Below are 19,447 nucleotides of genomic sequence, written 5' to 3'. Positions count from 1 at the left end.
ATCATAGAAGTTATGTTAACAATCAACTTACTATTCATTAACAAAGGAGAATTAAATGGGAGGACCTGAGACCCTCAATCAACAAGAAAAAGGTCCTTAACCTTGTAATAGTTCTCTCTATTAGACTAAGATACATTAGTATAGGGTCACAACTTTAATGCCATTAACAAGAAATACAAGTAAAGTGTTTTGATGATACTTTCTTTTATAAATAGTTTTTTTTAACAATTAGTATGACAATTTCTATCATGTAGTACAATATAAAAACCATTCAATGTAGCTGTTTTCTGTTAGTTGCTGACACAACCTTTATGTACAGTCAACAAAATGTTAATCTACTAGATTAAATACAAGATGTATTTAATACAATTACACATATAATAACAAAATCAATGACTTAAAATATGGGAAAATGGAAATGAATTATAGGTACTTCAGATTAGAGATGTTCCATTTAAATCGAAGTGTGAGGGTAAGAAGGGACTTCCCCCACAACCAACATTATAAACTATCTTCAAGTAATTTTGAATACAAATATAAATGACCCAAACCCATGTTCAAAATATGAAACTTCCCTTCCTCTCCCCCCCACTTTTCGCTTTAAAGGAATAGTCCTTAAAATGCATATATAATATCTATCAAATGACTTTAATGCTTTACCTCAAAGTATCTAAAATTCTTATCTTGAATGAGAAAAAAAGGTCCTTCCACTGGTTCCTTGATTTACATACTTCATTGTGACCCTCAATTGTTGAAAAGTGTAATTTTTATATTCTTTTGATTAGGGGGATGATATTAAGTGTATTCTCTTAGGTAGTCTTCTTTATTTTTCTTTTACTTTTACAAACATGAAAAAATATTTTCACAAAATGTCTGATACACATAACATTTAACATGTACAATTATACATTTAAATGTATATACAAAGTCCAAGTACTTCCATTTATTAAATGAAGTTTTGTATCAAATAAATCAGTATGGCATATTCAAATGTTTACAAAATGGTGTTTTTCAATTATAGTGTCTTCAGTTGATTATTTGCCACCAAACATGCTGCCCATTTTTCCTGCTGCACCTTGCTGGAATTGTTTCATCATTCCTTGTAATCCTTGCATTCCACCTGAAAAATAAAGAAATTAATTTAATTTAAAATGACCTCATTTTTCTTCTTTCTATAAGAAGCATTATACATAGATGCTAATCAGAGTAAATATCTATTTCGGTAAGGCTGTTGCCCATAACTTATTGCACAAAAAAATGGTTTAAAAATGGCAATTTGGATCAAATACTTCAATTTTGATATGTTTATCACAAATGACTTTTTGCATTAAAAAGACCAGAATGAATCACCTCTATCTTTTATTTACATATTATTTTATAGACATGATAGACTGAATTTTTTTTTTTTGCAATTTCATAGGCTAAATTATAGCTCTTATCATATTTTCTACAGGATGCCATCATTTAGCCATAGGTTGATTCAGTCATTTGGGCTAGATTTTCTTGACTAACCAAGCAATCCTACAACACATTTTCATCTAATACCTACCCTTTTGCTGCAGTACACAGGGATCCATCATTTTAGCCTATCGTATATCTAATACCTACCCATTTGCTGTAGTACACAGGGATCCATCATTTTAGCCTATCATATAACTAATACCTACCCTTTTGCTGTAGTACACAGGGATCCATCATTTTAGCCTATCATATAACTAATACCTACCCTTTTGCTGTAGTACACAGGGATCCATCATTTTAGCCTATCATATAACTAATACCTACCCTTTTGCTGTAGTACACAGGGATCCATCATTTTAGCCTATCATATAACTAATACCTACCCATTTGCTGTAGTACACAGGGATCCATTATTTTAGCCTATCATATAACTAATACCTACCCTTTTGCTGTGTAACACAGGGATCCATCATTTTAGCCTATCATATAACTAATACCTACCCATTTGCTGTAGTACACAGGGATCCATCATTTTAGCCTATCATATAACTAATACCTACCCTTTTGCTGTAGTACACAGGGATCCATCATTTTAGCCTATCATATAACTAATACCTACCCATTTGCTGTAGTACACAGGGATCCATTATTTTAGCCTATCATATAACTAATACCTACCCATTTGCTGTAGTACACAGGGATCCATTATTTTAGCCTATCATATAACTAATACCTACCCATTTGCTGTAGTACACAGGGATCCATCATTTTAGCCTATCATATAACTAATACCTACCCTTTTGCTGTAGTACACAGGGATCCATTATTTTAGCCTATCATATAACTAATACCTACCCATTTGCTGTAGTACACAGGGATCCATTATTTTAGCCTATCATATAACTAATACCTACCCTTTTGCTGTAGTACACAGGGATCCATCATTTTAGCCTATCGTATATCTAATACCTACCCATTTGCTGATGTACACAGGGATCCAACATTTTAGCCTATCATATAACTAATACCTACCCATTTGCTGCAGTACACGGGGATCCATCATTTTAGCCATCTGTTGATTGAGACGAGCCATCTGTGCTGGGTTAACATTCTTGCTCATATCACCGCCTGAAAAAATAAATTCCATTTTTTGTCTTATGTATAAAATATTTCAGATGTACATGTATAACATTTTAACTGCTGTCTTTATCAGTATAAACTATGGTAGTGCAAGGCAGACTGTCCAATCTCCCTGAATGAAATATGTTCCATAGTACTACACAACAGGCAATGAAAGTCTAACATATATAAAGTTTATTCCTCTCAATTTAAAATTTAAAAGACAATATTAACAGAACATTCATTCTGATAAATTAATTAACACTTAGCTGAGAGAGTGATAGAGCAAATTGTTCTCCCTCGAAAAAATTGTAATACTTGGCATCATCTCAGTTGACAATGTTTTCTCTGTGTGATAATCTGTTCTATCACCCTCTGACCTGTTGACAATGTTTTCTCTGTGTGATAATCTGTTCTATCACCCTCTGACCTGTTGACAATGTTTTCTCTGTGTGATAATCTATTCTATCACCCTCTGACCTGTTGACAATGTTTTCTCTGTGTGATAATCTGTTCTATCACCCTCTGACCTGTTGACAATGTTTTCTCTGTGTAATAATCTGTTCTATCACCCTCTGACCTGTTGACAATGTTTTCTCTGTGTAATAATCTGCTCTATCACCCTCTGACCTGTAGACAATGTTTTCACGGGTAACGATCTACTCTATCACCCTCTTATGTGTTATTTATATGGACAATGTTTTCTCTGTATAACAATCTGCTATATCACCCTCTGATCTATGTATTATTTATATAATATACCTACATGACAAAATCCCTGATACTATAAATCAAAATGCAATGAACATGTTGTTATAAATTATTAAGATGTACTTCTCTAAAATGAAAAAGCATATACATTTCTATTGCAATGTTCATCTAGTCACATTTTTGTCAGAAATAGAATCATTACACTGATTTCTATAAACTTTACAGTATTGTTAATAACTGTTTGATAATGTACCTTTAAATAATCCTTTAATTCCACCCATCTTCTTTACCATTTGAGCAAACTTCTTATATTGAGTAAGTAGCTCATTGACTTCCTTCACAGATACTCCTGCTCCTCGAGCTACTCGGTGGGTTCTACTTGGTTGCCTAGCAAACAGTCTCTCGCCATCTAAACTGTCAAGTTCTGAAGAAAAAAGTATCAAATACAGAGTTTCAAAAATGATTTAATTAATTTTTAGTGGTTTATCAGTAATTGTAAAAAACCAAAAAAAATATAAACTATATGGATGATACAAAATGCTGGATAGTGATCCCTATGTGTCAACCTTGCTAGACAGGCAATAAAATCACAAAATTACTAACAAATGTACTGCAAAAAAATTTAAATTATTTTTTTTTAAGGGGGGGGGGGGGGGGGGGGGGGGGGGGGGGAGAGGGGGTCCTGATTTTCTTGTTTATTATTACACCTTTCAAAACAACCACATACATGCATTTATGATTTGCCTCAAACCACATAATACATCAAGTTAAGTACTAGTTCATAGTATTTCATACACGGGGGGGGGGGGCCTCTTCCTATATGAAGGTATATACATATGTGCTGCTGGAATGGGTCCCTTTTTTGATACGTCAAATATATCAATGGGATGCAATTTTACCGAGAAAATATATCAATAGGTAGTAATTGACCAATTGTGATATATCAATGGGTCATAATTTTTCAGTTTGTTGTGCAATGATCTTCACTGAATTTCCCAAACTCAATTTCCACATCTGCTGAAACAAGTTTTGTTATTGATCAAATTTTATTACACTGTCACAATTAATAATCTTAAATCTGATAAATATATGAATGGGTTATGATTTCGCTGTGAAATATATGTATAGGTAGGGATTTCACAATTATCATGATTATTCAATATATGAATGGGGGGTGTTTTTTAAATCTCAGATGCACAACTGTACCCAAATTCCCATGTTGAGACCCCCCCCCCCCCCCCCCCCCCCCCGTGATTTCATACCTAGGAATGAGAAATCAACAGTGTATCTTGTAGAATGAGAATCTTATAAAATGGAAGATTTATAATAAATATTTTAATTCAAACATAAAACTTTAAAATATCAACTAAATACATAATAAGCAGTCAATTAAAAAAAAGAAGAAATTTCTGATAAAAAAAAAGAAATTATCATGATTATCTTCCATTTGTTGAGTTCTTTAAGAAATAACAATCCTTAAAATTTTATCCCCCCCCCCCCCCCAAACCCTTTTCTAAAAAAGCAAAAAAGGTACTTTTACTCAGAAATTGAAGTAACTTTTAGTTATAAATATTAGAAATAGTCTTAAATCTCTTTTTTTTTTGTGCTTAAAAGTAAAAACGGTAAATAACTTGATATATTTCTTACCCATATCATTCATACTGTCCATCATTGTCATCAACTTCTTTAGACGAGCCATTGATTCCTGTTCTCCTCCTTTTGTTAAGAAATCAGAACTAAATCCAGGTATCATTCCCTAGAAATCATATCGATTAAGAAATTAGAACTTAATCCAGGTATCATTCCCTAGAAATCATATCAATTAAGAAATCAGAACTAAATCCAGGTATCATTCCCTAGAAATCATATCAATTAAGAAATCAGAACTAAATCCAGGTATCATTCCCTAGAAATCATATCAATTAAGAAATCAGAACTAAATCCTGGTATCATTCCCTAGAAATCATATCAATTAAGAAATCAGAACTTAATCCAGGTATCATTCCCTAGAAATCATATCAATTAAGAAATCAGAACTAAATCCTGGTATCATTCCCTAGAAATCATATCAATTAAGAAATCAGAACTAAATCCAGGTATCATTCCCTAGAAATCATATCAATTAAGAAATCAGAACTAAATCCTGGTATCATTCCCTAGAAATCATATCAATTAAGAAATCAGAACTAAATCCTGGTATCATTCCCTAGAAATCATATCAATTAAGAAATCAGAACTAAATCCAGGTATCATTCCCTAGAAATCATATCAATTAAGAAATCAGAACTAAATCCTGGTATCATTCCCTAGAAATCATATCAATTAAGAAATCAGAACTTAATCCAGGTATCATTCCCTAGAAATCATATCAATTAAGAAATCAGAACTAAATCCTGGTATCATTCCCTAGAAATCATATCAATTAAGAAATCAGAACTAAATCCAGGTATCATTCCCTAGAAATCATATCAATTAAGAAATCAGAACTAAATCCAGGTATCATTCCCTAGAAATCATATCAATTAAGAAATCAGAACTAAATCCTGGTATCATTCCCTAGAAATCATATCAATTAAGAAATCAGAACTAAATCCTGGTATCATTCCCTAGAAATCATATCAATTAAGAAATCAGAACTAAATCCAGGTATCATTCCCTAGAAATCATATCAATTAAGAAATCAGAACTAAATCCAGGTATCATTCCCTAGAAATCATATCAATTAAGAAATCAGAACTAAATCCAGGTATCATTCCCTAGAAATCATATCAATTAAGAAATCAGAACTAAATCCAGGTATCATTCCCTAGAAATCATATCAATTAAGAATCAGAACTAAATCCAGGTATCATTCCATAGAAATCATATCAGTTAGGAAATCAGAACTAAATCCTGGTATCATTATTCCCTAGAATTCTTATTGATTGAAAAATCAGAGCTAAATCCAAGTATCATTCCCTAGAAATCTTATCGATTAAGAAATCAGAACTAAATCCAGGTATCATTCCCAAGAAATCATACCAATTTAGAAATCAGAACTAAATCCAGGTATCATTCCCTAGAAATCTTATCGATTAAGAAATCAGAACTAAATCCAGGTATCATTCCCAAGAAATCATACCAATTTAGAAATCAGAGCTAAATCCAGGTATCATTCCCTAGAAATCTTATCGATTAAGAAATCAGAACTAAATCCAGGTATCATTCCCAAGAAATCATACCAATTTAGAAATCAGAACTAAATCCAGGTATCATTCCCTAGAAATCATATCAGTTGAGAAATCAGAACTAAATCCAGGTATCATTCCCTAGAAATCATATCAGTTAGGAAATCAGAACTAAATCCTGGTATCATTCCCTAGAAATCATATCAATGTTATTTAAAAAAAAATCATAGAATAGTATACAACAAAAAACTGACATGTATTATCATTTTGCTAACACCATTATGTTGACAATGTAAGAACTTCTAACAAATGATCACGGCTTAATTAAGTGTTGTTTATAAAAACTGAAAATACAGAGACTTGCAGAAGACCAAGGAGCATGAATTGAAAAACTGGATGAAAGTACAAGGTGAAGAAATAAAAAAACACAAAGCTATTCCAAAACATTTTCTTTCTTCCAATTTTTATTTTTTCGATCACATATTAGAAGTTTTCTATTATCAGAAGAACACCATATTGTAAAATACACAAGTTAAAATATATAAATTACCATTATCTGACTGAAAGGTCCCATTTTCATAATGTTCTGGAACTGTTCATACATATCTCTTAATGTAAACTGACCTGGTAAAAAAAAATTAGGAAATATATAGAGTTATCTCCCCTTACTATATTTCATACAAGCAATACTGTATTGAAAACAAAGTATTAAACTATATATGAAACTACAAATATACACAATAACCATTTCAGTCATTTGTTTAATTGTCAATCAATGTGTCACTGTCATAATTAAATAAATATTTGTTTGTGTAAATTACTCTTTTTCATATGTAAATATCATTAAATTTTTATATGAAATTGACAATTTATAAAAGTATATAAAGAGAACATGACTCTTACTCAGTACATTGTACTTCTCCAATACTTGCTAATTGAGGCTACATACAGAGACCCAGTGTCTCCAAAAGCCTTGGGAAAAGTCCCCAGACCAAGGGCAGAAAGTGTCCAGCAGTAGATCACTGCATCCTGGCCCCAGTCCTCTTTACCAGCCGTGAGGTCCTTGGACTGAGCTGAGGATGGGTCAGGTGTTAGTCATAGCACAGTCATGCAAGTACTACCTAAGGGGTAGGAACTCAATGGGGCTTAGTCAGGGGAAGTGCAACCTTATTTTTAATATCAATATTTTTCATGATTTTCAACAGAAAAAATAATAGTCTAAACACTCAAAAAATGTAAGTATAAAACATTGAAAGTTCTCACAAATTTCCTTGGCTTACTTATGTTGTTGGATTGCTGTCATAAAGGCATATACCCTGCATCTCCTTTTACTCATTTCATAATCATGATAATATACTTTTTATTCATTGTATTACTGTGAAAACAAAATTACACTTATAATTTCTTTCTTTATACATATTTTCTTGCAACTTCCCAAGCATTGATATTATAGATTTCTAAAGGCCACACAGAAAATAATAACAGCCTCTGCAGAAGTAAAAAATAATACAATATCAGGTCAATGTCAGAAAAAATATCAACTTTTTTGTACAAGTTTTAGAAAGTGAGAAGGGCTAGATTTGCTGAGCAGTTTCATGCCAAATACAAAAAAAGTTGATATTTTTCCGACATTGACCTAACATTGTTTTTATACTGCAGCTAAAAACTGCTACACATATATTTATGAAAATGCTAACACAAAAATAAAACTTATCCCTTTGTTACTGGTAGATAAAGACTACAGGAAGTATTCTAGCTGCAGTATAAATAATGAAACTAGTGTTTTGTGAGGGCAATGCAGCAATTTGTTTACACATCTTTGTTCTTTTTCCAGCTTACGTCACGGTAAATTTTTTATCAATAAAATGGAAATTTCAGTATCAGAAAGATATCTTTTTAAAGAAAATTTGTTAGATAGAGCTTCCAAAAAAAATTTTCATTATTCATATTTTGGCATGTGCAAGATGCTTTTAAAATCTCAAAAAATTATGATGTCACAGTAATTTAAAGCAGACGACATGTCAGGTTGCAAGAAAATGTATATACAATTGGAAGATTTCCATTGTAAATTATGTTTGAAAATAAAGAGTACTGTAAATACAGAAATTATTGCGAGGGTTTTATTAATGCGACTGGGTGAGTATTGCAATAATAAGAACTCGCATTCTGATATCTGGTACATATATCTGTATATAGATTTTGCTGAAATCAAAATAATTGATCTCGCATTTTTGTCCATTCTTCAAAAATCGCAATAATAAATGCACCCAATGATTTTTGAATTTACAGTATCTGGATTGTAATCTATTTTCTCCATTATCAATTATAAAATACTCAAATGTTTGTAATCTTACCATGTTTTAACTTTTTCATTAGTTCTTCATTGTCATCAAGTTTTAATTCATTGACTTTGTCGATCAATCCCTCGATATCACCCATACCTATAAAATGCAATATCTTTATTTTAGCCATATATCCTACAGGCTGTAAAACATAGGAAATTAACTGAGGACTAAAATAATATAACAATATACAATAAAAGACCCATTGGTGGCCTTGGGCTGTTTTCTGCTCTTTGGTTGGCTTGTTGTCTTTTTGACACATCCCCCGTTTCCATTCCCTTTTCTATCTCATGTTTAAATAGAGGACATGTAATAAATAAATACGTAAAAGGCCTGCATTTGAAACAAATTCAGATGAAAACTAAGCACTTTAATAAGTGATTTCTCTCTTTTTTCAATTTGTGTCTCCCTGTTCTGAACTTTCTTTGCTACTTTTCTACTTTTATCCATTAAGCATGTTAAGCTTCATATAAAAATGGTCTTATCTATATTAAGTAAGATTTGACCTCTTTATGACCTCTATGAAAGGTAAAACAGTATTTAAAGTGTTTTGACAGTTTGTTTCTATATTTACAATAGCTACTAAAGAATTCATTTTTCAACTATTATAAACAATCAATCAAAACGTGAATGTTGTGCACACCCAACATGCTCAAGTAGTTTAGCTGAAACTCACCTAACAATTTACTGACAAAAGGCTGAACCTTAAATGGTTCAAAGTCATCAATGTGTTCCCCAGTACCTATAAATATCACAGGACTTTTTGTGGCTGCAACTCTGTAAAATAATGATAATACATTTCATGTCACCCATATTAAACACAATTAATCATTATTAGAAAGATCAAAAAATGGATCAATAGCAAATGTAAAATTTATTTTTTACAGGCATAGAAACGGGTAGAATGTGCGCCTCTGCTAAATATTTTTATCCTGTTTCCAGCCTCATACAATTTATACTTCCAGACAACTAATGATTGTTCTCTTTATACTGCAACTCTGTGTAATACAAATGAAATATTATATATTGACGTCATAAATATAACTCTATGGAAACACATTATCAAAGTCACAAACAAGTTTTTGTTATGGTCAGTGACTGTATATCAAATTAATATACAGTCAATGCAATTTGATTGCACAAACAGCACAGTAATATAATAGACAATATGCAATAAGTGATTTAAAACACAATACCATGCATCTACATTATACAATATACTTTACATAAAATTAACTTTCCAAAGATTTAACAAAGAATTTCCGTCACTATATAAAAGCAATAGCAATGTATGTATAATAAAATTGTTTGTGTTAAACCCATGAACCAAGTCAAGATTATCTGGACCATGTGTTGTTTGTGTTAAACCCATGAACCAAGTCAAGATTATCTGGACAATATGTTGTTTGTGTTAAACCCATGAATCAAGTCAAGATTATCTGGACCATGTGTTGTTTGTGTTAAACCCATGAACCAAGTCAAGATTATCTGGACAATATGTTGTTTGTGTTAAACCCATGAATCAAGTCAAGATTATCTGGACAATATGTTGTTTGTGTTAAACCCATGAATCAAGTCAAGATTATCTGGACAATATGTTGTTTGTGTTAAACCCATGAATCAAGTCAAGATTATCTGGACCATGTGTTGTTTGTGTTAAACCCATGAACCAAGTCCAGATTATCTGGACCATGTGTTGTTTGTGTTAAACCCATGAACCAAGTCCAGATTATCTGGACCATGTGTTGTTTGTGTTAAACCCATGAACCAAGTCCAGATTATCTGGACCATGTGTTGTTTGTGTTAAACCCATGAACCAAGTCCAGATTATCTGGACCATGTGTTGTTTGTTTTTATTTGTCTTTCTTTGTTTTCGAAATTTCTGTTTTCTGTTTTTATGTATAACTCGTGCGCAATGATTGGATTGATACCACCCATCTTGTAAACGATGCTGAACAATTATTACTTTCATTCCATATGTTCATTCATTTAATGTTATAAATATCAATGAAATGCACAGCCATATCAGACGAACAAAAATAAACGACTTTTTTTTTTACTGTCACTTACGCACTAAGAGCACCACCTCCTTTAGCATGGCCGTCCAGTTTGGTAATGATCACAGAAGCTACATCTACTTTCTCTTTAAAGGCTCTGGCCTACATAAATAAATTAACTGAATGTTAAAATGGATTTTTTAAATGAACATAATTTTGCTTATACCTTGCCCCCATCAATTTAAATTTCATATTTTATTACAAGCCAGTGGTCATCATGAACAGTGCTTTTTAAATTTGTTTTCCAGTCATGAAATTGAAATCAGGATTGAAGTCATTCAAACAAGAACACAATAAGTTTTTTACTTTTAGGTATTAAGATTTTCCAAAAAATATTTAATGCAAAAAAATGCATTGTCCTGTCAACTGCTTTAGTTAAATTTTGATTTCTCTGTTTTCTTCTTGAAATTTTTGTGCATTCTTACTTTCTATATCAATGTGCCCTGATCGTGTATTCAATGGATCATAAAAATTTATACATAACCAAAGTGTGATAAAATTTACCTGAGATTCACAAGCTTGTATAATGGTGGCATCCATTACAAATATAATATAAAATTTACATGAGATTCACAAGCTTGTCTGATAGTTACATCCATTACAAATATAACATAAAATTTACCTGAGATTCACAAGCTTGTCCAATGGTGGCATCCATTACAAATATAACATTATCAGGATCCTGTAAACAAAAAAAAAATGTATAATATCTTATTTGTAACACAGTAATAAAAGTTATGGTACAAGATTCCATAAAATTAACTTTCTTGATGAATTTCACACAAGCCCTCGATGAAAAATTATGACTTGATGGTAGATGTTTGATACCCTCTGTTAAGATTTAATTACAACTTTACATCCCTTTGGATGATGTAAAAATTTGCATATTTTTAGACACTTAATCTACTGTTGATTGGAATAAAGTGACATCTAGATATCTTTGTGTTGTTGGGCTGCTGTCTCGTACCGGTATACCCACCCATCTCATTTAATTCTTAGTCAATTAAACCCCCTTTGACTTGATCATTAATTAACAGTTTATTTTTAAAATCTCCTATGTTTATTCTCAGCCAAATATTTGCTGTAACGTTTTGTTTGATAAATCATGTGAAGTTTACTTTGTGACAGCTCTTGAAAGATCAATTTCAAACCAGTACATTTTTTTTTACATTATTTGAATTAACTTTTATTCCAAGCTGACCAGTGTTTACTCTTACTTCTAATTGCTGAAAGCATATCTGAGAAACAGAATATACCAATTTTTGTCTTTGGTCAGACATATCCAAACATTAAAACTATAAGCTCACATAATCAAGACTGAAAAATCACTGCAGTATGAAACTTTATTTCTGAATTGAAAACTTACAGTAACATTTGAAACTTGCAACATTTCTTCAAACAATGAATCTTCCTGTTTGTGACGACCACTCGTATCTACAATGATGATCTCAAAATTTTCGTCACGGAATTTATCTACACCTTCCTGTGCTATCACCACTGGGTCAATTTCTGTGTAACTGTAATTACAGAGAGCTTATTAAAACTTGTATTGTTACTATGATTGTATAAATCTCTTTTTGTTGCTTGTACAATTCATTAAATTATTGTTCCAAATCGTAGAGTTAAAGTAATCCCTTCTAAAGTATTATGGACCATAAAATGACTTGGTTGACCGCTATGGGATGTCTGTGTCACCATTTGGCATAGACACAATCACGTTCTCTTTTCTTTGATTGTTAAATCACACAATGTGACTAATCACTGAAGTTTTACTTGTCATGTCAGGTGCAACTAGTCCATCAGATATTGCTTTCCCTTCCGAAGCATTTGAGAGTACCCCTGGTTTTTGGCACATCTTTCCAAATCTTTAGTTTTCAATATAGTGTTTTGTGGATTGTTGTACCTCTGTCTTGTTTTGTTTTTTTGGCCATGATATTGTCTTTTTGACTCATAGTTTTTTTATTTTAAATACAAAATAATTACCTAAAAATGCTGATTTTTATTGTTGTATATTGTTTGTCTCATTTTATCTGTAAACTCTAAACTATTTAGGTGCTCTTCCAACATTCAATGATTTATAGACTTATTAAATTTTTCATTTTTTTAATGTAAGTTTTGTTTTTGAACAAAAGATGAAACAGGGGGTGTTAAATGTACTACATCCAAAATCTTAAAATACTTAGGTTGGATAGAGTTTTAAAGATTATTTTTCATGCCTCCAACATGACCAACCAATCATTGCTCTTTTTTTTTCTGTTTCCAATGGTATTGTAATACTTTTTTCTTATCATCAGTTCATTAAACATACCTTCCATAAAATGGAATCCTTGCTTTTGTAGCATTCTGTTTCAGCTGATCAAAAGCTCCAGCACGAAATGTATCGGCACAAATTAAACATGTCTTCCATCCTTTCTTCTGGTAATAATACGCCAACTGTAACAAATACACTAGGCTTTATCATACAATTGCTAACTGATTGATATTTTCCAAAATTGCAAATTCAAACCTAAAAATTACTGAATGCAACAGAACATGCACTAGACGTTCTAACAATAATAATAAAATATGTGCAATGGGAAGAAAAAAACAAATATCTATTTTATATACATCATGTAAATTGACACTATTTTCTTCCCATTGCAAACATTTTATTATAATTGATAGAACATCTAGTGCTTGTGGCAAAAGGTATAAAAGATTTACAATTGTTATATCCAAAGAAAAATACCACTTTATAAATATCATGCTTCCAAAGAACTTTTCTAGATTTAGATCCAAGTTTACTGGGAAGTTTTGTGGCTTGTGTTTTGTTCTTTTGAAAATTTTAAATAAACAGACCTTAAACACTTACTTTAGAACATGTTGTAGTCTTTCCACTTCCCTGTAAGCCTACAAACATGATGACATTACTACGACCTTTGGTTGGCGTCCATTGTTTCACTCCAGGATCAATCAACTGTAAAAGTAAGCATTAGATGTAATTAAAATCATGTTTAAGATAAACAATTAGCGATAGAGTTCACATAAAATAAATTAATAAATTTTTATAAAATGATGAATATTCAACCAAATACTGATTATACTTTTGGCTTAATTTGGAGATATAATCCACTTCTTATTAGCTAAATCACTTTGACACTAGCCTTAGAGAGATTTTAACAAAATCATTCCATGAGAAAACTACCAATAAAAAACATACATGTACCTTAACATCATTTGAGAACCTTTAACCGCACATTGAACCTAAATGTTGACGACGCTGAAAACAGAATGTAGGATCGTCTCCCTTCCACCAGTCAGGGGACTTACTTAAATGAATGATTTCTAAATCACTGATTCAAGTAACATTTTGTCCACAAATGTTGGAAGTAAGAGTTGTCTTTCTTTAATAATCACCTATTTAAGTAGTACAAATAAATCACTAGACTAAGTGATTCAATTTTATTCTAGCTTTAAATATACAATACTAATGACCAGGGACTAATCGTGTTGCTAAAATTATCAAAACCAACATCTGTGTTGATAGGATGACCGGTAATGTCAGGTGATGACCTTGTACTGAATCTGAGATAATGACATGAAAATCACTTGTTTAAGTATCATACCTCTATTTTCTTACAAAAAATCACTTCTTTAGGTATTATTATTTTAATTACCCCCACTAATTTCAACACCCCCGAACAGTGAAATTTTGATCACGAACAGTAAAATTTTATTACATAATCTGTAAGATGAAACCTTGAATTTTACAGGAAAAATACTCCCACTGCTGGAAAAAATCAGTTAAGAAAGTATCAGTTCATTATGTAAAGCCTTTATTATAGCATTTTTTCAACAAATATAGAATTTACAGCCGAATGATTACATCAAAGGCATAAACCTTGCTACTTAAAAGAAGCAAAAGTTCATTTTTTTCTATTTTATTAATAATAAGATATAATCTAAGCCTATATATGTTTAAAATTTTGGTACTTTCGAATTTGCTACTTAAATAAGTGATTTTATAAATCACTTATTTCAGTAATTTCCCTGACTGTCCACAACTTATGTCGCAGGCTGGACAAAAGACAAAAAACATGTCCCTTAAAAACTGACCTTGATAACATACAAGTATCCCATACAAATCTTACCTTGACAAGTTCCTTATACACAGCAGACTGGATCATTCTTCTTTTGTTTAACCCTCCTGCCATTTCATCAAAATCAATAACAGATCTGAAACATAATATTCCATCAAATCATTTACTCATTTACTAACACGGAGCAATGTTGAGTAAACTGGTAAAAAGGGTGTTTTTGACAAACTTCTGCCAGAGAAAAGATATCAAAATCAGTCTCTGTAATAAATTGTGTGCATACCGACATGACCGATGATTCCAACAATTTGAAAAATCATATACAAGTAAAGGTGAAATAGCAGTGTGTTGAACAGAAAGCTGGTTGCTGGGTTGTTATACAACTACTGTAGATTCATTATTATTTGTTGGATACCAATTTTCGCGGATTTCGTGGTAACCCGGGAACCAAGAATTCAAATGTACAACGAATTACTAATTTTCTATAAGAATGTATGAAGACTTTGGCAAAACCACGAAATCAAATATCAAGGAAAATGCAAGTTTTCCGTAATCCATGAAAATTGGTACCCACGAAAATAAATGAATCCACAGTATATGCCTATCCAACATATATGAATAACTTTGTACATGTATCTGTATATTCTAAATACTCATCAACTGTTATAAAATCTATTGAAATCAATTGTTATTACCATGATAACTTTTTAGTGTTATTGCATTAATATGTGTAGAGATTAATCCATGCTTGTACATGTATGTCATGTGATGTTATTTACAGACTTAAATTTTGGTCTAAAAAATGTCAACATGTATCCTTAAACATGTTAAAGATGTAAATGTAGTCAACAGACCGCTGCAATGGTCAATTGAAAGTTACATTACCTGACATTTTCTCTCAACCGTTTGACTAGGAATATGTTGACATCAGCCTCCAACAGAGCTGCACATATCTCCTTAAGCATGCCATTTAATACCTGAAAACACATGAACATGATGAATGAACAAAAAAAAATTGTTTCTTATTTTTATGGAATTTAAAAATTATCAACAATTATATGAATTTATAACCTTTATTTATCAAATAACTTTTACTTTGTCTGCACCATGACCCAGTTCAAACTAGGTTTCTTATTTATCATGTTTATCTATATATACATGGTAGTGTGATAGCCTCAAGTGCTGGATGTCAAGGGTTGAATCCCTGACCATCATGACCACGTCAAACCAAAGACTTGAAAATTGATATTTGCTGCTTCTATGCTTTAGAAGCACACACCATTAGGGAGTAAGAGCAAAGACTGGTCATTCCAGAGTCAAAATAATGTGTCTGGGTAGGGTGATATGTCTTAATGCAGACTGTTACCTTGTGAACTATATCTATAGCACATAAAAAATTTGGCTCAGCCTTTTAGTCTAGTACAAAGCAGGCCTTGGGTTCAAATTTAATATCATATTGAAATGTTCTAGTCCTGAATGTACATTTAACTTGCCACTGGACATTAAGCACCCATCAACCATCCATTTTCTATATAACCTACATTTTTACCTACATCATATACATGTACCTGTACTCATCTCAATCATTCTGATATAACAATTAATAAATTTGATGTGCCCAAAGCTCTTTTCTGGTTTTATCATGTTTATAGTATACCTTTAACAGTTTAAATGTCAATGATGTATAAGTACTTGATTGCATGAAGAGTGGTACAGATGTCCAGCTGGGGTTTAGAAAACACCCCCATTCATATGGATATCATTCATGATCATTATCATATATTTCATAGGAAAATCACAATCCATTTCAGTGGCGGATCCAGAAATTTTCATAAGGGGGCCTACTGACTGCCATAAGAAGGGCCCCGCTCCAGTCATGCTTCAGTGGTCCCTAAATAATTAACCAATTTTTTCCCCAAAATAAGGGGGGGGGGGGGGGGCGGGCACCCTGGGCCCTCCCCCTAAATCCGCCTCTGCATTTACATATATTTCCTAGCTAACATGACATCTTCAACCTCATGGGATCATTCATATTATTATGTGAAAAGATCAGATCAAAAGTATCTTAAAAGAAGATGAACATTTATTACGGCCATTGACATGTACAAATTCCTACCCATTGCCCATTGATATATTACCTCCGTGAAATTGCACCCCATTGATATAATTGACATTCCAAAAAAGTGAACTATACCAGCGGCACGTCTGTGTATAACTTTTTTACAGGAAGAGACCCCCCACCCCCCTTGTAATTATTTTACTTGTTACTTAACGTCTCTTTCTAAAAACAATTGTATTTTCCTCCCTTTATTATAAGAAAAACTATGGCTGAAACGACTTTACGAAGTATGGCACAACTGACAATGTGGCTGACCATGGATAAAACGTCTTGCATTGAGGATATCGTTGTTTTAGACTTCTACCAATTACAAATGTACCTGTATGCTAAGTATAAGCCTCTTTTCATTAGGAGCACCACCATAAGTTATGGTATAAAGGATGACATTTAGCACACTCTATCGGCACAGATTTAATGTAGCATTTGCCTTCACAGTTCCCCAGCATGGCTGTGACGGGACTAACTTCCCAGTTCCCCAGCATGGCTGTGACGGGACTTACTTCAGAAACCCTTACTTACCAGTTCCCCAGCATGGCTGTGATGGGACTTACTTCCTAATTTCCCAGCATGGCTGTGACGAATTCTAGACAGTTCGGTACCCAGACAAATCGGCATCCGGACAAATCGGCACCCGAGAAAGACATTTCAGCACCCAAACAAATCGGCACCTAGACAAATCGGCACCCAACATAGACAAATCGGCACCTTATAAAGATAAAATCAATTATTTTATCCTTGATCATAATATAGTGAACCAAAAATTAAAATTACCTGGCACTGATATATGTATGTGGGCATGAACTCAATTTACAAGTTTAGTGTTAATATAGCAATTATGTTCGACTGTTTTTACTAATTACCAATTTGATTCCTGCACTATTTATGACATTATTGTCAATATTGTATATGGTATCTTCGAAGAAGTACATGTATCTGATGAAGTGGTTTATTCTTTTTGTAATTTATTTGTGAAGACTGTACTGCTGCATAGTCATTTGGATAGCTGTCTTATTTGTGTGTATTCTTTTTCCTTGTACCTGAACATCTATTTTATAGATTTCACCATTCATGTACTAGTTTTAATGTAAATTAAATGCAGAGTTCTATTCCGATAGTATTCTTAATCAATAAAACACATGTAGCATATTAATAATATTTATTTATTATAATTATGGTAAAAATTGTAATGCACAGATTTATAAGCTGGACAAACAAGAACAATATAATATTCATCTCCAATAAGACACATATTAATGTAACGACCAACTTCAACTTCAACATTTAACTTTTATGGTTCACTACATTATATTGTTAACAGACAAACGTTATTGTTATAAGTGAGATATTTTTCGATACATAAGGTTTATTTTTTAGTTCTACTATATATAGTGTTGTTTTTACAGATGTAAGGATCAAACGAGAACACAAGCTGCAAACGCAAGCTAAACACTTTTGATCTCTATTGAGAAATTATCAGATTTATACATACAATACTGGTTAATGCATAACTACAATTAGTTATGATTTAATTAAATGATGTTTATTCAAACACCAACATATCTAACAATCAATTATGATTTAATTAAATAATGTTCATTCATACACAATCATTTAGGGTTTAATTAAATGATGATTATTTTTTTGTAATGCATATTTTATCTACGGATTATAATATTACTGTAACAATCCTTTTATTTTTCCTAATATATATATAAAATAAAAATGAGGTGCCGAATTGTCTTGGTCCCGAAATGTCCGGATCCCGAAATGTCCAAAATGGATGCCGAAATGTCTTCGGACTTGGGTGCCGATTTGTCTGGGTGCCGAAATGTCATGTTACCGGCTGTGACGGGACTTACTTCCAGAAAGTTAATCATGTTAAAATCTTACCTCTTCATTTATGATTGTAGCATTGCTGAGAGATTTCAGTGCTGAGGTAATTTTCCTCCCTAAATCTGCAAGAACCATGACTGTTTCTTTAACTGTTTAGAAATTTCAAACTGGTATTTTTCTCTGATGTAAGACTTTATTGCACAATATGGAAAGTTTCCAGATATTTCTGCAAAAAATAAATGCACTTCCGAAATATTTGAAAGAAAGCTTTCTTGTAACTTTAAGTTGTATAATAATCTTTATATTTGTGCATCTATATTTTCATCTGAAAACCAATGAATGTTTCATTTGTGTCATTTTGTCCAGTTTTCGTTTCTCTCAGTCTCAATTTTGACACGTTTAGCAACAGTTACTTCCCCTTATCGACCGGTGTCTAATGACTTTTTTTCTTGCTAAAATTAACCACTTAGTAATAAGTTTCTTACACAGTAAATGAGTTTCTAAATAAATAAAAATGATAGAGAGAAACATTAAATCATCAATCATAATAATTTAAATAACC

The 19,447-nt window shown here is 32.0% G+C and overlaps 1 protein-coding gene across 1 annotated transcript; it reads right to left on the bottom strand.

Moving 5' to 3' along the window:
* Positions 1-184: 184 nt before the first annotated feature.
* LOC127739293 (signal recognition particle 54 kDa protein) lies at positions 185-19,306 on the bottom strand. The gene is made up of 15 exons (XM_052250961.1): positions 18,943-19,306; positions 15,819-15,910; positions 14,988-15,072; positions 13,709-13,813; positions 13,166-13,290; positions 12,224-12,374; positions 11,480-11,539; positions 10,871-10,959; positions 9,477-9,577; positions 8,813-8,899; positions 7,009-7,082; positions 4,939-5,047; positions 3,545-3,715; positions 2,494-2,589; positions 185-1,120 (listed from the first exon to the last, which is right to left on the bottom strand). Exons 1-15 carry the CDS (start codon positions 19,018-19,020, stop codon positions 1,035-1,037), a joined length of 1,509 nt encoding a protein of 502 aa, XP_052106921.1. The 5' UTR covers positions 19,021-19,306; the 3' UTR covers positions 185-1,034.
* Between the last annotated feature and the right edge of the window lie 141 nt (positions 19,307-19,447).

Source organism: Mytilus californianus, unplaced genomic scaffold, assembly GCF_021869535.1.
Source record: "Mytilus californianus isolate M0D057914Y unplaced genomic scaffold, xbMytCali1.0.p SCAF_4, whole genome shotgun sequence".
NCBI classification, from domain to species: domain Eukaryota; kingdom Metazoa; phylum Mollusca; class Bivalvia; order Mytilida; family Mytilidae; genus Mytilus; species Mytilus californianus.
This window is presented reverse-complemented; position numbering and strand designations above follow the sequence as displayed.

Excerpts from the sequence above, each read along its gene's own strand:
- LOC127739293 (XM_052250961.1), bottom strand. The coding sequence starts at position 19,020 with ATGGTTCTTGCAGATTTAGGGAGGAAAATTACCTCAGCACTGAAATCT. Across the intron at positions 13,814-14,987 it reads TGTATAAGGAACTTGTCAAG|TTGATTGATCCTGGAGTGAA; the intron begins GTAAGATTTGTA and ends TTACTTTTACAG. Across the intron at positions 3,716-4,938 it reads GGACAGTATGAATGATATGG|AACTTGACAGTTTAGATGGC; the intron begins GTAAGAAATATA and ends TTTTTTCTTCAG.